Genomic DNA, 17,766 nt, shown 5'->3' with positions numbered 1-17,766 from the left:
TCGTAATTTCTTCAAAAGTTCATAACTTTGCCATTTATGAAGATTAAGAGCTGAAATTTGGCACAGAGGTAGATAATTATATCAATTTTAAGTATGCAAAAGACAGGCGCTGTCGGACCATTAGTTTTTGCGCANTTCCAGAAAATTCGAGTTCGCCATTGTTGTGTTTCGTAGTGTAATCTAATGTTTTTGCGTTTTTAATGATTTCGTGCTTGTTAGTAAGATTTTTTCCAGTGAAAAAAGTGTTGAACAATGCCGAAGAAGTGCTATATTTGCAATATGTACCAAATGAAACAAAATCAACGATCGTTCCATAAGTAACAATATACATAGACGTAGCAATAAAACAAGCTGTTGGGGTTAAATTTAAATATTTCGCTTTGACAAAATTTAAGTGCCAAAAAGCATTAGTAAATCCGATAAACCAAGGCGTAAAACATTTAATCGATTTTATTATATGTTACAGATTTCCGAAAATATTAGGCTCAAAATCTAAGCTAGAATGGTATCTGGTAAGACAGTTTAATGAATAGAATAATGCTAAAATTTAATTAAAACTTTATTTAAAAGTACAGAGACAAAAGACAACGCGTATTAATATTAATAAACATAATATTTTTGAACAATTATTAAAAACACAATTATTGTAAATAATTTGCTCTATAACGTTAACATATTAACAGCATCCAACCTGTGCCATCATTTAAAAGACAGTCCGTAGATATACCCTGATGTGTTCGCTCGCAACTCTCATTAATTAATTTGTTATTAACATTTTAGTGCAAAAAACGCGTTTTTTTTTGTTTTTTGCTTATAAAACAAAAACTACTAGAGCAATCTCATATCCCATAAATGGAAAAGTTGTAGAAAATTAAATTCTAAAGAAAATGAGAGGTCGGGCGGTTCGATCGGATGATTAGAACCGGAGAAAATCCGGAAAAACCGGAAAATTCGTAATTTCTTCAAAAGTTCATAACTTTGCCATTTATGAAGATTAAGAGCTGAAATTTGGCACAGAGGTAGATAATTATATCAATTTTAAGTATGCAAAAGACAGGCGCTGTCGGACCATTAGTTTTTGCGCAATTGCAATTTAAAATTACTTTTACTTTTTTGCCGGGAGTCTGCTTGCGTTAAAAATGGTCCGATTTTAATTCTATACCGGGTTTCTAAACTACAAGTAAAATACTATACAACGTATATTTCAAGTTTTCGTTAATATGCAACGAAATTGGCCGATCTATATGTACGCTTCCCCTCCTCCCCCACTACTCGCCCTCTCGCGCGCGCTCGGCTGTTTACGCCGATGTTCAAGTGCATGTTTCATCCATTTCGCTGTTTTTTACGAATACTCGAAGAATTCGTTTTATAGTATTTTACTTCTAATTTTCAAAACCGGCATTAAAATTATAATCGGACCATTTTGATTGTTAGTGACTAGTTAGTAATGACTAATTACAGTCACTGCANTTCAAGTGCATGTTTCATCCATTTCGCTGTTTTTTACGAATACTCGAAGAATTCGTTTTATAGTATTTTACTTCTAATTTTCAAAACCGGCATTAAAATTATAATCGGACCATTTTGATTGTTAGTGACTAGTTAGTAATGACTAATTACAGTCACTGCAATTTTGATATAAAGTTAAATAAAGTTTAAAATATTACTAAGAATGTATGCCTTGTTTATGAGATATCCATCAATAAGTTTTGACATAAGCCTACGAGAAAAGTCAGTTATTTTATACACCGTAATATTGTAAGAGTTCAATTGAAAGCCTTTTTTCTCAAAAACCGTCCACATTAGGAAGTTCTAACAAGAGTACATTAGAAATTGGAGGCAGAATGGTAAAAAACCTAACCTTAAAAAAACTAGAACTTAAAATGTAATAGGAATGCAGCATAACTAGCGCCCTCTGTGAAATATACAAAAAATAATTAGACCAGCATATTTGGCATCCTTAAAAACCCCGGAATACCAAATTTCATAAAAATATTTCGCACCGTTTGGAAATTTTCGTAAAAATTCTGTTTAAAAAATTTTATTTTGTCGCTCTGTATTTCGAAAACAAGAGGAGATAGACATATAGTTCATAATAGCTGTTTTACATTGACAATTTATTGATCAATTAATTCATGAAGTCGCTTCATCAAGAAATTGGACAAGTGTAATGCACCAAATCTGCTGTCAAATAACTTCATGAATTTATTCATCAAGTTCTTGACGCATGTTCAAATTTTCGTCGATTTCTTCGTGAAGATCAGAAGTACCAACCCAACAGATTTCCAGCCTCAGATCAGTATTAAGGTTATGTTATTGGAATATGCACAGATCAAGAAAAAACATAGATAAATAATTCAGGGTATTTGTTTGAATCTCAAATGATTCATGTTTATATTTACTATTCCCCGTGTTGTGATTGGTTCATTTAAGTTTCGCGCCACTTTTACGCTCAAATTTTGACATTTTCCAGAAAATTCGAGTCCGCCATTGTTGTGTTTCGTAGTGTAATCTAATGTTTTTGCGTTTTTAATGATTTCGTGCTTGTTAGTAAGATCTTTTCCAGTGAAAAAAGTGTTGAACAATGCCGAAGAAGTGCTATATTTGCAATATGTACCAAATTAAACAAAATCAACGATCGTTCCATAAGTAACAATATACATAGACGTAGCAATAAAACAAGCTGTTGGGGTTAAATTTAAATATTTCGCTTTGACAAAATTTAAGTGCCAAAAAGCATTAGTAAATCCGATAAACCAAGGCGTAAAACATTTAATCGATTTTTTTATATGTTACAGATTTCCGAAAAATCTTCTAATTAGAAGACAGTGGTTTAGAAGCTTAGGAATTCCATATACAGAAACAATATCCATATATACCTATATATGCTCTGACCACTTTTGTAATAAAATGCAGGATAATATTCTTAGGATAAAGCATAAGTTAACAAAAAATATTTTATTTCATAATCAATAAACTTCTATTTGAGTAATATGGTTGTCTTTTTTCATTCATAACATTCATTCGATAGAGACAACCTAAAAAATAAACCAATTGACAGCTTTATTAGGGACAAACTTTAACTCCAGTAATATAGCCGTAACACGCAATGTAAAAATCTACATGTAATTCTATATAAAATATATATTTAAACCTGTTCTAATTTTTAGTTTTTTATATAAATTCACACATATGTGTTTGTGATAGGAAGGGTTAATGGACCGACTCTATAAAAATGAATTATAATTTTAAAATATGGTCAATCTTTTAGTTTCCTATATACAAATTTTATAAATTCTATGTAAGAGTTGATACCAAATATTACACCGTGTCGTAAGCTATTAAAATTAAAACTAGGACCTACCCAAATGGAATTTAAATACTTTGTTTTGTTAAAATCTCGTGAAAATCATATATATAACAGCTTAAGAGTATGATGAAATGTATCATTCCTTTTGTATATAAATGAGAGTAAAATTGTGTCAGTAGATCATCTCAACCGTATTCCAGGAAGAAGTAAATGTAGGGGACTGTGAAGTTCATAAGTAATAAAATAGGTTGAAGAAAAGTTAAATAATCTCATAGATACCTTAAGAAATAAAACACGCTTTCTTAACATACCTATTACAGTATATTTTCCCTAGTTTATCTGCGGAAAATAAAATTTACAATTATAATTATTAAACTTATTGTTATTTTAGTTGCAATCAGCCCCTATAAAATGATACGCCACTGCCCATGAGGGAATGTAAACACAACTTCCTCACCCTTCCGATGAACTATTTTGGCTTCAAGCCACATAGGTATAAATTATGTATCTATGTCTTTTTTTGATCTGTGGGAATATGTAAATAATTGTGTGGCGTCGTGCTAGTTTTGCATTGTTTTTACTGATTTGTTACTTACAAAAACTAATATTTATATAATATGTGTCAGAACGGTACCACCGTTGTATCACTACAATTATGAGTGGAAAGGTGACATTTCTGAAATTTATTTGCTCCTTTGATTCATTGGTAGAACTGATTCATACGTCAAAAAACTTGACAAAATCTGTAGCAGTATAAAACCACACTGTTTACCAAATTCGTGAATTAATTCATGAATAAATTGTCAATGTAAAACAGCTATAAGACAAAAAATTCTTATTTTCTGCCGTACTATCACCCCCTGTATTTACGCGAGGTTTTTCTGAAACACCCTGTATAACAAATGTATATTTTTCATTCCATAGTTGGAAAGAACAACTTCAGTTGTTTAAAATGTGGAGAATGAAATATATACTTTGATCCTTAATTTTTGTGTTGTGAATTAAAATGGGACATTTTCTTTTCCGTCAAGAATTAACGTATTACTTTTAACTTCTGAGGATATTGTATACCTGATTTTTCTATTTCCTAATGCATAAAATGCTCTTTAGGTTATTTCAACATCGGCGACCATACATTCCCGTTCAAACTGACACTGCCCACGTGTATCCCTAGCAGTTATTCAGGTAAATATGGGTACGTGAAGTACGTGCTGAGAGCCGACATGGTCGCTAACCGGAGGGAGACAGAGGAAGATCAGATAGAGCTCAAAATCTTCGCCCCCATATATCTAAAAGATATGCCAAACGTGTCGATGGTAAATAAACGTATTTTTTATACATCATAAAGGTACAGTTTGTAAACTATCGTTTTTACTCCCCAAGAAATCACTGAAGGAATTCATCCAAGTGAGGCGCTGTGCCAAGATATTTTAGCTATTGATAACGGAATATTTGCAAGAACAATAAAAAAATATATATGTTTTGCTGAAACGTGTTTGTTGCCACAACAACAAAATGTCTTTTTTATTAATTAAGAAAAGACATCATTGAAACAAAACTTGGTATATTCACGTATAATCCGTGCGATAGAGAAAGATGGCTATAATGAAGGCGTCTAATAGTCACCGCCCATTTCATCCTTCCACAAATAAGATCCACTTCGTATTTGTGAAAGGGCGAATTGGGCGGACATTGCCGAAGCTTGTAATACGATTCGGGAGGACGTGGCAATATTGCAACGCGTGCGAGCGAATTGGATATGTCGCGCTGAAGCTTGTGTGCAGGCAAATGGTGGGTACAACGAACATCTTCTATGAAAATCAGTAGACCTCAAAAGGTTCATTAACACCCTGTATAATTCCGGTGAGCTGGCTGTTGAACTGACATGACGCACGAAATTCCCTTACCGGATACTACTGGCATTGTGTCATATGTAGAATACTCCGGGGTACTCTACCCTATTCACAAGAAGAAACGCGTGACTGAAAAATAACTAGGACCTTGGGCGAGAGGAGTTATTTTAGCTGTAGCTCCACACTGAGATAAATAATTGCTGTTTATTCCGGAAAATTTTAAGTAAGGCCTACGTTACGCTTAGTGAGCCCTACAAACATTTACTTGAGCAACTCACTCGAGACAGATCGATCATAATAGAAACAAATAAAACACAATTCCAAATGAAGTGTTAAACAACGACAAGACATTTTTTTGTTATGGTTTCAAAAATGTTTCAACAAACTACATTTACTTGCAGCAACATTATTTTTTGTCCTTGCAAATATTTTATTACTTGGATGATTTATTTTTAGTGTAGCAGCAATTGAATTGACAAAGAGCTCACTTACAGTAACTGAGTTGTCTTGCTTAGGACAACAAAATATCGACCTAATTCACTAAAACGAAATAAATGATTTGTTAGTTGTAAGTGTGCTTTTTACTTGGAGTGTCTACTTACCGCAAGCAGAGCTGGGTAATTCCTGGTGAAAAAGTAATTAGCAATTACAATTCCCTTTTTTATCCTGTAATTGTAATTGTATTTAAGTACTTTTTTTTGTTAAAGTAATTTGGAATTGTAATTGCAGCAAAATCGTTATAGGAATTGTAATTTGTAATTATATTATTTGAACTATCGAATTACAAATTACTTCTATAAGTACAAATACTTTTTCCAATTACAATTACTTTTTCTAATAATTATAATTACTTTTAAGATCATGCGTATTGCGTAAATGCGTATAGACTTGCAGACTTCTATTATTTCATTTGAGGAAAGCCTTGTGCCGCGTGAACAATAAAAAGTGATTTGGTGAATTAACCTCAGAATTAACAGAGTACATTTTATTTTATTATAATTATTATTAATTTAGAAAGTATACGAAGTAAAAGTATGTTGTCTATAGCATCAAGTTTTATAAAAATATATATTATGTATATATGTGTTACTGCTCTTATTTTGAGTTGAGAAAACTGCTGGTTCGGTTACTTGTTCGATTCGTAATTTTTTTAATAATAATTATTGCTTTCCAGTCTATCCAAAACTACTGTATTCTATATTTTGCAAATGTACTAACAATCAAAAAAAGAGCATCGGGTTGATATAATTACCTGACCAATAATATAAAATTATAGTATGAACTGAACTAGTTTAAATTATTAGATTAGGAATAAAAATATAAAAATTCTATATTAGAAAATGAATAAGAATAATCTTTTCATTTCAGTATCAATTCTAATAAATAATAGAACGCAATATTACACAACACTTTTAATTTAAATTTTTAACTTATTTTTTCCTTTTTCTCTGTTTGGTCACTATAATTTACTTTATCATAAAAGTAATTAGAAAAGTAATTAGAAAAGTAATTGCTAAATCCATTTTCCATGTAACTGTAATTAAATTAATATAATTCCTTTTTTAAAGAATATACTTTGTAATTGTAATTAGTTCCTTTTTTTTTAAAGTAATTTGTAATTGTAACTATTTTTAAATTACAAGTAATTACCCAGCTCTGACCGCAAGTGAGCACTATTTTGGCAAAGCATATTTGGTTGTGGTGTGTGCTTGGCGCCTATTTAATGTGGATATTTCGCTGTGGGTAGTGACCGCAGCAAAAAAAAATTTTTATGATTAAATCTAAATCGGAAAAAGTTATATTCTACCTATAGTCCAGTTACTCAGGGTTTTTACCTCCGAATTCTTTATAGCTGAAACGATTGACGTGAAATTTTGACTGAATGTGGGGAATACCTCAAGGAACAAAACTTATATAGTGCCGAAGTGTGCTTTTTTCCAGGGGGTGGTTCCCACCCCTTCGTGGGGGTGGAGACTTTTACCACCAAAATAACCACGGGAATCGATAGAGGAGTCAATTTTAAGTAACAAATGTTATATAAAGTTTTTTGGTTAATCCAATATTTTTCGAGTAATTCGTCATTGAAAATGTTGATTTTTTACTGAAAAAGTGCTTGTTTTCGGACAATTTTTTGCAAATAACACTGAAACCATTGGATTTAACGTAAAAATTGTAATGAACAAAAAAAATAATAAAAAAACAAATCTAATGGTACTATTTATTTTTCTCTAATTGCAATATAAACAGAGTTATGGATTTTCAAACATTATTATATGTTAGCTAAAAACTAAATTGGAACCAGTTAACGTTAAATAAGGCCAAAACCATAAATGTTAGGAAAAAAACTATTTGTACCTTTTTTAAAGTACTTTGAAAAAACTTTAAAATGAGCTATTTTAAAAGCCTTTAGAATCAAAATTAACGGAAATATGATCGAAATAACATGAGTCTCATTTTCTTTAAGAAAAAATTAATAAACAAATCAGTGCCTTTGGCGACAGAATTAAAATTATATACAATCCGTTTACAGATTTCTTCATTTATGTTCTAAGAATATGCTCTGGGTCTTTAGCTCACTTACAAAGCATGATTTCGAAAAAAATCATAATTTTTGAAAATGTTAATTTTTAAAAATTTTGAAAAAAAATCGATTTTTACGCTGTAACTTAAAAATTAAAAGGTGTACACGAAAAAAATACAAGAGTAAAAAAATTTAGCTTTATTTTTGCAGAAGATTTTGCTTTATTTTTTATACCTCTAAAATTAATATTAATCGAGATATCGCCATATTAAGTTATCATATGAATGAGAGAACCACCCTCTTCGAGTTCTTTAAATCCTTCAAACTTAAAATGAAGGGGTTAAAAAAGATCAACTCCACAGTTCACGTAGCCCTTACAATTCCCTGCAAAATGAGCCTTTGTGCGATTAAAAATCTTAGAAAGTAAGAAAGTTATCGTCAAAAAAATAAACACGTGTATAGGTGATAATTTTAGGAAAATTTAGGTCAAACAAGAATTTTGAAGCATTTGTATGTAGTATGTGTATATTCGAATTAAATCAGTACTATATTTATATACTACACATACCCATACACACACATATACAGGCTGTTACAAATTCGCTTCTCACTACAGGGATCTCGAAAATGGTAAGAGATACGAACTAGCTTAAATAGGGGCAAAGTTGCGTAATCAGGGGACCAACATTATGTCTCTAAAAAATCAAGGCTAACATGATTAGTTTTCGAAATATTTGAAAAAGAAACGAAAATTTGGAAATCCGTTTTTGTTTCATTTCAGCTTTGAGGTGATATTGAAAAAAGAAGAACACTTTCTCATGGCTACTTTTTGCCCTCTATCGAATGGTATAATCAACTTTTATATGTAACGTTTCGTCTGTCCAGGACCACCAGCAACTTCATTTTGTTAAATACGACCCTGTAAATTTTATTACACATTTTGCAAGCCTTCATGACCCCCAATACTCTACTGCCTCAGCCCGAACCAGATTCAGACGTTTTGTCTCGAAAAATTAATCTTCAGTGTATTCGTTCCAAATTTATCTAATTTTTTTTATCTATATTTCTTTGTTTATTGAATTACCGTATACTCCAAGTGTCGTTAGACCCTGTGAAATCTATCTAGTTATTTAAAGTATTAATTAATAAGGGTTGGAAAGTGCCAATTTATTTTATTTAATAAATTTAGTAATAAAATGTTTCTATTCTCAATAATATTGAGAGTAGAACCATTTTATTTTCGAAAGAAGGGGTATTTTTCAAGGGTTGAAATGTTGCAATCGATAAAAAGGATTTTTTAATTAAGAAATCAATTTTAATTTGATAAAAATATATGATTGAAACGTTTCAAGTTGAAAACAATTTTTTTATATTATTTTCATCCAAAGGGGTGGTTTTTAAAGGTTTTTCCGGGTTGAAAATTTGGGATACATAAGTTTCATGTTAGATAGCACATGAAATTACTCATACTGCATAAATAAAAAAGATTTGATTACAAGGACCCCGCAATAATCTTATGGAAATTAGGTTTCTGTCAAATTGTCTGAATTTTTGATATGTTGTAGATTTTGTCATCCTGAACAAAAGTCTCCATGGGCACAAAGTGCCAAAATGAACATTTTGGCAGCTACGGAGCTGCCAAAGCTCCCCTGACCCGTTGCAAAACTATTCATTTTCAATACTATTTACAGATGTCAAAAGCATATTTTAATTATTCTAATATATAGGGTAATGTTTTTGAGGTCACTGGATTCAACCCTCATGTCAGATTAGACAAATTGACCGTTGACAGCTGTCAATACACTGTCAACGAAGAATAGAAAAGTAAATATTCTCTTTTCACATTGAGAGTTTGGGCTTTTGAGGGAGCTGAATTCAATTCTCATGCCAGATTGGCAAAATTGACAGTTGACAGCTGTCAATTGACTGTCAACGAGGAATATGAAACTAAATATTCTCTGTTGACATTGAGAGTTTGGGCTTTTGAGGGAGCTGAATTCAATTCTAATCTCAGATTGGAAAAATTGACAGGTGTCAACGGTCAATTTGTCCAATCTGACATGAGAATTGAATTCAGCGAACTCAAAAACCCAAACTCTCAATGTGAAAAGAGGATATTTACTTTTATATTCCTCGTTGACAGTCAATTGACAGCTGTCAACTGTCAATTTTGCCAATCTGGCATGAGAATTGAATTCAGCTCCCTCAAAAGCCCAAACTCTCAATGTGAAAAGAGAATATTTACTTTTCTATTCTTCGTTGACAGTGTATTGACAGCTGTCAACGGTCAATTTGTCCAATCTGACATGAGGGTTGAATCCAGTGACCTCAAAACCATTACCCTATATATTAGAATAATTAAAATATGCTTTTGACATCTGTAAATAGTACACTTTGTGCCCATGGAGACTTTTGTTCAGGATAACAAAATCTACAACATATCAAAAATTCAGACAATTTGACAGAAACCCAATTTCCATAAGATTATTGCGGGGTCCTTTGAATTTTTTTTTTCAACAAGGGTGGTTTTCACCCCTTAAGAACAAAAAGCCACATAGCGCATATATAAGTTTTGAAATGGGGGGTAAGATGAGCCTAATTCTAAACTTTGAGAAAAATCGATGCAGTTATAAAAAATTCGGAGGTATTACTATATTTTCAGCTACAGTAACTGGGCTACTAGGGCAGAATAAACATAATTTGTTTTAGGTCCCCAGTACGTACTCACGTAGAGAAAAGCTGGCAATGAGGAGGTGGCTCTGTTTTCACGAGACGATTCGTATGGAGGTCAAGTTGGAAAAAAACGCTTTCGTCGTAGGGGAGGTCATCAATGTAGGGGTAAAGTTGGCTAATAAATCCTCTTTGGTAATTTCTTCAGTTGTGGTTGAGTTATATCTGGTAAGTTGTAGGTAGATAAATTGTACCTGTTACATTATTTCCAATGAAAAGTAGAAAAAGGAAGAATGAAACATTGTTTTTATCATGTAATAAGATCCACTTCTTATTTGTGGAAGGGCGAAATGGGCGGTGACTATTAGACGCTTTCATTATAGCCATCTTTCTCTATCGCACGGATTTCTATGACTTCCTTTATCGCTCTCACGTAACGGCAGATGGACCATCGGTACTTTCCGAACCTGTATACTATGTTAATAATTACCTAATTGACTGGACTTTATACAGGGTGTGGCGTCTTTAGTGCAGAAAAAATAAAATGCAGATTCTTAGGAATATATGCAATAAAAAACCCTTATATAAGAAATTCATGTATCCACGTTTTGTCAAGAAAATTGAACTTGAAATTTTGTAGAGAAGACATAAATTTTAGTACGGTCCTGGTCAAAAAAATGTCATGTCATTCGATTAACATCAGCGGACGCTTGCCGAACCGAACTTAACAGAGAGTCGAGCCTTTGCGCAAATCAGTGTTGCCAAATTAAAATGTATGAAATATACACAGAGATAAAATGTTTTAAATCAATAATTAATAATTTTGGCCAGTTTAATACAATCCTCTCGTTTTAATTAAAAGGAAAAATAAACATAAAATTACATAAATTAGTTATTTCACTGTAAATAGGACTACTATTATTTTAGCAAGTGATAGGTTGGATCACGACAAACAACACAGATGCAAAGTTACCGCTATTATAACTATCACCATGTCAGGATGTTCGATAGTAGTAAACGTATTATTGTTGTCCTCGTCGTCCATTGGCAATTTAGTTAAAACAATAACTTAAAAAATAAAAAATAAGAAACGTCTTTAATAAACACTTAACGTCTAAACAGCAGAAGCGCGATCTTTTTGACACAACTTAGCAGCAATTCGCCCACAAGTAAAAACCGTTCTGAAACTAACTGACACTCCACAGATGCCGTGCGGTGTGCGGACCAGGTCAATGTTTTTTGCGCTATGTTAAACAGGACCGGCATTAACATTTTGTCACTTCTTGTAATTTTTTGGAAAATATTTTTGATACTCAAATTTCATAATCGCCTTATGGTAGCATATATTATTTTACTTCATTTATTGTCAAGAGTCTAGGTTTTTCATTGTCTGCATTAAAGACGCCACACCCTATATAAATAATTAGGTATGTGACTAACTGAACTCGCAAATAACCCTAGCCTTCCTCTAGTGACTCCGTGTAGCAATGCGGGACGGGTTAGTTAATCCCATTTAATCTATTCTTATAGCTATTATTATTTTTCTAACAACTTCTAACAACTTATTCATGGAATTCCTACGTTCTTAGGAATGCATTTCGCGCGTTATTTGAAATATCGATTTTTCTCTTTATACCAGATACTCAACACATGGCCCTGACAGTCTAAGTGAACTTCAAAAATACTGTTAAATTTCATAAGGCCTTCCGAAGGACGCTACTTTGTTAAAATCATAATAAATTTCAGTCGCTTTTGTTAACTTTAAATCTAAGTGTTTGAGTTATAAATGTCGCTTTTCATTTAAAGACAATTATTATCGTTATACATTTGTTTTTATTAAGAAATAAATAATACTTGTTAATATTTAAAACGTAAAAAAATGTCTTATTGATTTGTGTGTTCAGGTAAAAAGGTCTGTTTTTTTCCTTATCGTTCCCTACGGATTAAAAATGCAATAAAAACTAGGTTAGTGACCGAATAAACGGTAGGTCAAAATTCACTCTCGATAAACCTTTGCAGGTCAGCGGTCAAAACGGGCGGAAAAAGGGTTTAAATAATGACTTGAAAATTTTTTTTAGGGTAAATATGCGCTTTTTTTAATAGCGCATTCGTATTCAACTCATTTTTTCCTTATCTTCCCTTGAAATTAATGAAATTATGACTGAATCACCCTGTATATTTCAGAAGGTTTCTGCGAAAGTGTCTCTTCCAACACAGAAATATATCACGGCCAACCAATTGCTGGCCTCAGATCAGGGACCTGGGGCGCACCCTCACAGTTTAAAAACCTATTTGTCCCACATAAAGATCCCCCCTACAGCCGAAATACCGAATTTCCAGAAGTGCAATCTCTTGTCCCACAAGGTTTTCTTAGAGGTAAGTGTACTGCAAGCAACTTATAGCTTGGCCAATTAATTTTGTCAGCGAAAAAATTAAAAACATGAAAAATTTAAAAAAAAAATAATTTTTTCACTACATTCACACTTTTATTCATTTTTTAAAAATAAAAAAGATTTTTTTCGTAAAAATCAATATTTTTTATAAAAAAATATTAAATATCGAAAATTAAAGATTTAAAAAATATTTCTTTTTGAAAAAATATATTTTTTTAATTATTTATTATTTATCACAATGCTACATAATTGTAATAAAAATGTCGTTCTTTGACAGCGGAATATCTACTGATTTCTCTATAGCATAAATTATTTCCACGAGCTTTAATTAGAAAAAAAACAACAGTTTTTTCAAAATTAACCCAAAAATTTTTGTCAAAAAATTGTTTGACACATCTATACAAGAATGGAATACTCGCACCAACATGCCAAAGTAGTTGAAACAGAGTTAGTGACTAGTACCTGTGCTCGACCTGTCTATCGATCAAATTTTTATAAACTTTTGCTGATGGTGATGGTGAAGATAACATTTTTAATTCTGATATTAAAAATAGTAAAAGTGGAGCAGACAATCAGCTATTATTTTTATTTGTATGAATTATATTTATCTACAATAAAAACTAATTCTTTGTCATTGCAGTTGTGTTGGTCTGGTACCCGATATACCTATCAATCTGTCACAGTTTGCGATTTCTTATTATTATCATTGATTTCTATTCTAAAAATTGGTAACCTCAAAGACCAATAAATTATCCAGTTTATTATATGTAACATGTAAAAAGGTGCTAGAAATATAGCGAACCTTGTGAATTTTTAAAGTAATCTCCTAAGTGGAAAATTATACCGAATCAAAAATTATGAACACCCTTTTTATTAATTATGTTTTTAGGTCACCGCTGTATTGAAGAATTCCCCCAAGAGCACAGTAAAGGTGGATGTAGAGTTAGTCCTGGGACATGGTTTACAAGAGACACATGGTACAACGTCTAAAAATGCGAAAGGTAATAATTTTTACCAAGGGATGAGTTCTTGGAGAGCTAGAAAATGAACAGAAAATAAATAGATTTCATATTTTCATCAACGTGGTAGGCTGTGAAATAAAACACCAATTGAAAAATATCAACCGTCGAACTGTTTTGTTTGGTTATTGAATTGAAGGGTATCAGGGTTGACGGTCGATCACGGTCCTTGATGCGTCCGCAGATGTTCTGTAGCGAAGTCCGCTTAGGTGTGAACCATTGGCCTCTCTGGATTATACCCATCTTTATAATTTCGTCAACCATAACTGATGATCGATTTGTATTCTTGGCATGGTACTTTCGTTGTTATTTTGTAGGTTCTAAATTCGAATTTCGTAATATTGGGTAAACTTTTCAGTTTCCGAAGTTCGAAAGTAGAGTGAATTTTGTATTTTTGCAGTGCATCGTCAGTGGCTGCTCTGCCAAAAGCCTCCAGCGATGTCGTATACTGTGGTTTCAGTATTTGGGGCGGCTGGGAGTTTCTTAGCGACTTTTGGCGAAAATTTTCAAAAGTTAGGTGAAAATTTCAAAAAATCTGTCATTTTCAGTAATCGAGTACTGTTATATGTATTTATTTAGTGGCCTTTCTCTTCTACAAGCTCTATGAATACCTATTATTAAAATGACATTAAAAAAATCTCTTAATTGTAGAAACTAATCTTTGAATTTTTACTCGTAAACTATGCATTGTACTAATAAGGCGTTGTACATTTCATTGAAAATGGTTTATCCAAATCCGTGCCTCTGCACTCTGCAGTATATATTTTTTTAAGTTGAATCCCTCAGTCTTCTAAGCTCAACCCCACTAGTTAATTTTCTATCAAACTTTACATGCATATTTTACTGTAAGATAAAGTAAGATAACTGTATCAAATTGGAAGTTACTCGCATGTTTATTGGTTCACCAAAAATTGTTTCTCGTAAAATTTTTGAATTATCGCGAAACTCTTAAGAACTGCTTTAGTAAGAAAAGTTTTTCTTTATTTCTGATGAAGGAAGTTGTCCTGAAAGTTTCCAATTTTGTTCCAATTTGAACTTGAGACAATTTAAAACATAGGTGATGATTTTGTCTCTTTCCAGATTCAAAGGTAATCCGCCACCCTGACTATGGCTTACTATCACCGCGTTTAACAAGAACAACCCATACTAATCCTAAACGTTCCACCACGGTACGAAATACGTGGCCTTACCCTACAGATGGTTCTACATCTCCTCACAGTTTTGGTAGTATGAATCCCCTGTATTCCCCTGGAAGAAGTTCCTCCTGTTCAACAGAAGAAGAAGCACCTTTATTACCCAGACAGATGCCAATGCCACCAGCATCTGCCACTGGGGACTATAACTTCCTGCGGATTCCTACTACAGTTGGCAGCACTGCTCCACACCCGCCTGAAGAACCACCTCCCCACTCAACTACAAGAATCGCAGAGTTAACTTCAATGCCTGTGCCTTCAAAATATACTTGCGAAGGCCGTAAATCTATTGGATTCGTTGTGCCGACAACACGAGCTGTTAGTGTCTCCGCAGAAGATGTTCGTCCTTCGGCGCCTCTTCTGTCTGACATCAAAACGCCCCCTATAGCTCAAATAAACGAACTTGACGACGAGTTTCAATTTGTGTCGAATAGAGTCTCAGCCCCACCCATATTTCAGTTGCCAACTCCCCTCACCGATAAAGAAAGAACTGATTGTCTATTGTTGGCAGAAGCAACTGGTGTTCATTTGGGAGGTAAGTGTCATTTAAAAGTTAGGTTCACTTAGAAAATGTATTTCTTTTCTTGCATATTTTTTACCAAAATGTTTCGTTTTTTAGTAAAAAAAAATAAATTGTTTCCTTTTTTACAATTTACTTATTAAAAACGATACTAAATACATTGTTGAAAACTAGTTAGTAGTAGTAGTAGCAGTTGCTTAAGATGTCCCCAGAGAAGAAAATCAAGAGAATCTGATTTTATTTTAATGAGCTGGAGCATCATTATGCACGAAGATACATATAGGCTATTGGATATAGGATTTTAAAAGAAAATATGGCGTTTAAGATATTTTATTACATGAATCGTTCAAATGGTCATTTTAGATGAAAAAACCGCGGGGTACTATTAAATTAGAGGGTGAAAATTGGAGATAGGGGTGAAAATGCACCCCTTTCAGTTTTTTAATTGTAGCTCGAAAATGAAGCAAAATTTCGCTATAGTTCATAGAAAAAATTATTTAGAGAATAGAATTTCCCATCAAAATAGCTTATTTAAAAAATATAAAAGGAAAATTTTATGCAAAAAAATCGTTAATAAACGATTTGAAAAAAAGCAAAAAATTCGATTTTCTGATTTTTTTACTTTTTGCCTCAAAAAGCAAGATAGGTATAGACATTGCTTCATAGAAAAAAAAGTAGATAAAATTGCCTTCAAAACAGGAGGTTTTAAAGTATTTTTGGATGAAAATTGACTGATATATGGCCGCTCAAACTTAGCCATTTTTTTTATTTTCGTTGCGTTTTCCCTTATACGTTTTAATTCTATTTTTTGCAAAAAAGGAAGGAAATAAGTCGTTCAAGGATTTCATCACATGACTTGTTCGAAGGGTTATTAAAAATGAAAAAACCGCGGGTTGCTATTAAATTAGAGGGTTGAAATTGAAGTAAGGGGTGAAAAAGCACTTTTGCAGTTTTTTAAATATAGCACGAAAACGAAGCAAAATTTCGGTATAGTTCATAGTAAAAATTTTGTAGAGAATTGAATTTCCCATCGAAATAGCTTATTTAAAAAATGTAAACAGAAAATTTTATGCAAAAAAATCGTTAATAAACAATTTTAAAGAAAGCAAAAAATACGATTTTTATTTTTTTTTACTTTTTTAATAAAATAATTTTGTAAAAGCTTGAAAAGATGAAAAAGTTACACACGCAAAGTACCAAGGGCCCCCCCGTACCCACCCCAATGGACCTTGTGGAAATAAATGGATTAGTCCATCAAATTGCTCATCAAAATTTAGCTGTGTATACCAAATTTCATTCGTTTATCACAACGCGATTGAGAGATATTGCAAAAAAATGATTTCCATTCCTCTCTTTTCAATGGGTCCCTGTGCCCTTAGGAAGCATTTCCGGACCCATGTTCATATGAACTTTTTTACTTAGTTTTGATCATAGAATCGGCCTGTTCAGGGTTGGCAGCTAATTATGAGACACCCTGTAGAGTAAAAGTCAGAATTGGAATGTTTATAAGTGAAAGTTCTTCAAAAGAATATCTGGAATGACAGATTTTCAACTTCTTAAAAAGATATGTTGAAGAACCAGTAACCCCTTTCAACCTTCAACCCCTTTCTAGCGCCGCATTATATTTCTCCAACTGTGAAAGATAAAACTGACAGCAGACGTTTTTGAAAATAAACTTATTTTGCATCTTTTTAAAAATGCCTTAGTTTCGATTGTCATAAAGGAAGATTTCTGCACTATTGTACACATTTTCATGGTTTTAAATAGTTTGTCTTTAAATTAATAAAAATATGCATCGAAATAAACTTTTCTGTTTGTTGCAGTACCACCTTCGTATGAAGAGACTTACTGGTCCAAATAAGAAGACGACTAACACAGGCGTCGTAAAAGAAATTTCAAACTGCTCTTGTGATGTATAAAATGATTTTATATGCAAAATGCCTAATGTAACTACCTCATATAATATTCAATTGCATCTGGATTGGATCTATTGCCAACCAATGCTGCTAGCTTGCATAAATTCGTGTCTATTTACCAACTTGTAATAGAAAAAGATAATTAATTCAAATCGTAGTAATTGATCAGAAGATACAGAAAATGAGGACCATAAGAAAAAATTAAGGCGAAGAAGAAGAGTCGACGGATATTACCTTAATAATGCCTTGATTGACAAAAAAAACAATACAATATATATACATGTGCCTATTATATTATATATAAGTAATTATTGCTAAATATTTTTGAGAAATTTTGAGATATATGTGGTGTGAAATGTCATGTTTAAAAT

The 17,766-nt window shown here is 32.3% G+C and overlaps 1 protein-coding gene across 1 annotated transcript; it reads left to right on the top strand.

Annotated features, from left to right (window-relative positions):
• Positions 1-502: 502 nt before the first annotated feature.
• On the top strand, positions 503-17,491 carry LOC108910666. The gene is made up of 6 exons (XM_018715357.2): positions 503-512; positions 4,421-4,626; positions 12,539-12,730; positions 13,637-13,748; positions 14,847-15,494; positions 17,303-17,491. Exons 1-6 carry the CDS (start codon positions 503-505, stop codon positions 17,338-17,340), a joined length of 1,206 nt encoding a protein of 401 aa, XP_018570873.2. The 3' UTR covers positions 17,341-17,491.
• Positions 17,492-17,766: the final 275 nt, after the last annotated feature.

This window comes from Anoplophora glabripennis, unplaced genomic scaffold (genome assembly GCF_000390285.2).
Source record: "Anoplophora glabripennis isolate ALB-LARVAE unplaced genomic scaffold, Agla_2.0 scaffold850, whole genome shotgun sequence".
NCBI classification, from domain to species: domain Eukaryota; kingdom Metazoa; phylum Arthropoda; class Insecta; order Coleoptera; family Cerambycidae; genus Anoplophora; species Anoplophora glabripennis.
This window is presented reverse-complemented; position numbering and strand designations above follow the sequence as displayed.

Excerpts from the sequence above, each read along its gene's own strand:
- LOC108910666 (XM_018715357.2), top strand. Across the intron at positions 13,749-14,846 it reads AACGTCTAAAAATGCGAAAG|ATTCAAAGGTAATCCGCCAC; the intron begins GTAATAATTTTT and ends GTCTCTTTCCAG. Across the intron at positions 15,495-17,302 it reads AACTGGTGTTCATTTGGGAG|TACCACCTTCGTATGAAGAG; the intron begins GTAAGTGTCATT and ends TGTTTGTTGCAG.